Consider the following 1,829-nt stretch of genomic DNA (forward strand, 5'->3'; position numbering starts at 1 on the left):
GGGACGGGGTAGGGGCTGGGCCGCGGCGGCCCGGTCGGGAGGGGCGGCAGCTGCCCAGACGAAGTGGCGCAGGCGGTGCCTGAACCAGCGGATGCTCCGACCCGCTGCCGCCCGGGTGTGGAGGCCGCGCTCCGCCCCGCAGTGCCGGGCGCGCTCCCCGCGCACACGTGTCCCCGCGGGGTGGGAGCTGGGGCCAGAGCCCCAGGAGGACCAGCCAGGCTGCGGGGGCGCACACGAAGCGCCCCCAGATGTGTGTGGACACGTGCGTGGCCATAGTCGCAGTCGCCTCGTGGAGGTGGGGTTGCGGCGAGGCCGGCTGAGCCCCAACAGTGAGGCAGGGGCCTCAGCCGGCCCGGAACAAGACGTGTGTCCCCCAACCCGCTTCTCCTTTGTCTGCCAGTGAGGCCTGGCACGGTTGGAGACCTCTTCCCGGCCCCTCCATCACCAAGACAGAAAGCACTTCTACAAGAGGAAAGGGACTGGGAGAGGCTGAAGGGGGGCAGGTGGCCAGTCCCCGCTCCTGAGCCTCACGCCTGTGGTCTTTCTTGGGGGTGGGGGAAGCTGGTGGCCTTATTTGTGGGAGACTCTATCCCTGCAGCTCTGGAAGAAGCAGTATTGTCCGGTAGGTGGTCTTTGGGCTCTCCTGCTCTCCAGCCTGCCTGCAGCCTCAGTTTACCTGCCTGGAAGGGGGGACAGTAAGGGCTCACTTATCCCTGGGGCCTCAGCGGCCTGGCTGGAGCTGCCAAGTTTCTATGGCAACATTGGAGTGGAAGGGGAGGGCCCTAGACAGCTGTCCCATAGCAGGGGTGGGAATCTCAGAGTGAAGACACAAATAGGAGGGCTTGGGGTCCAGACGGCCCCCCAGGCAAAGCCCCTGAAACCATCCTCCTGCTGACTTCGCAGGCCTTGGCATCTCTGGGTCTGGAAAACTGCGCCCCTCCCCACCGTCGACGTCTGTCAGGAGCGTCCCCCCAATCATCTAGGTGTCCATCACCCCAGACAGGAGGTAGGGTCTAGAGAAGAAGGGTGTTGCTCTCAGAGGCAGGGCTCAGTCAGTCCCCGGAGGGCAGTGGCAGACCCCAGGGAAGGAAGAGTGAGAAGGGAGACCCTGCCCCAAAGGACTCTACACCTGGGGTGGTGGGGATGGGGAGAGAGAGTTCAGGTGAAAGTTCAGAGGTCAGGCCGCTCCTGGGTGTGAGGGTGGTGAGGCAGAGGCTCTGAGTGTTGGCTTCCGTGCCTCCTGGACCTGCCAGGTGAGCAGGGCCTGTGGGTGGCAGCCCGTGGCCTCTGAGACGCAGCCACCCCTTCCCTGCCTCTTTCAGAGGATGGGCAAGCCTTCTGTGTCCCACTGTGAGGTTCCCCTGATATGCACCTGCCCTAATAGACACAGATCCCACAGACATAGTGGGTATCAACCCATCTCCACCCCACCGTGCTGGATTCCCCACGTAGATGCACCCAGGTGCCTGTGCACAGAAAGAGCCCCATCCCTGGTACCAGGGCCCTAGCAGCTCTGGGCCAGAAAACACTGCTGGGCTAGCCCACAGGCTGTAGACAGGAACCCACCAGGTGGCTGGAAGCATAGTGGCCAGGGGCTGGGGTCCTTGTGGGTGGGCTGCCTGGCCTTGCTGGGTTGGCCTGAGTCATACCCTTACCCCCCTGATCCCCCTCGGGCTCCAAGGCCGGGCCCTGTCCCCCAGAAGCTGTCTCACACCTTCCATCCCTTCTCCCAAAGCTGCAGGAAGCCCCAGCTTACCCAAAGTGAAAGAGAAAGTCGCCCCCCCCCAAGGCCCGCCCCCCCCGCCCCGTGGCCAATCCCGCGGCTCCCC

At 64.6% G+C, this 1,829-nt stretch overlaps 1 protein-coding gene across 1 annotated transcript in view; it reads right to left on the reverse strand.

The window, feature by feature from the left end:
• The window catches only part of LOC103604013 (proapoptotic nucleolar protein), a 3,308-nt gene that overhangs the window by 645 nt on the left and 834 nt on the right, over positions 1-1,829 (reverse strand). The window contains 2 exon segments of the mRNA XM_008588595.1: positions 61-141; positions 143-219. Of these exon segments, the coding sequence (XP_008586817.1) occupies positions 61-141; positions 143-219 (158 nt within the window).

The sequence above is a fragment of the Galeopterus variegatus genome, unplaced genomic scaffold (assembly GCF_000696425.1).
Source record: "Galeopterus variegatus unplaced genomic scaffold, G_variegatus-3.0.2 Scaffold4911, whole genome shotgun sequence".
Lineage (NCBI taxonomy): Eukaryota > Metazoa > Chordata > Mammalia > Dermoptera > Cynocephalidae > Galeopterus > Galeopterus variegatus.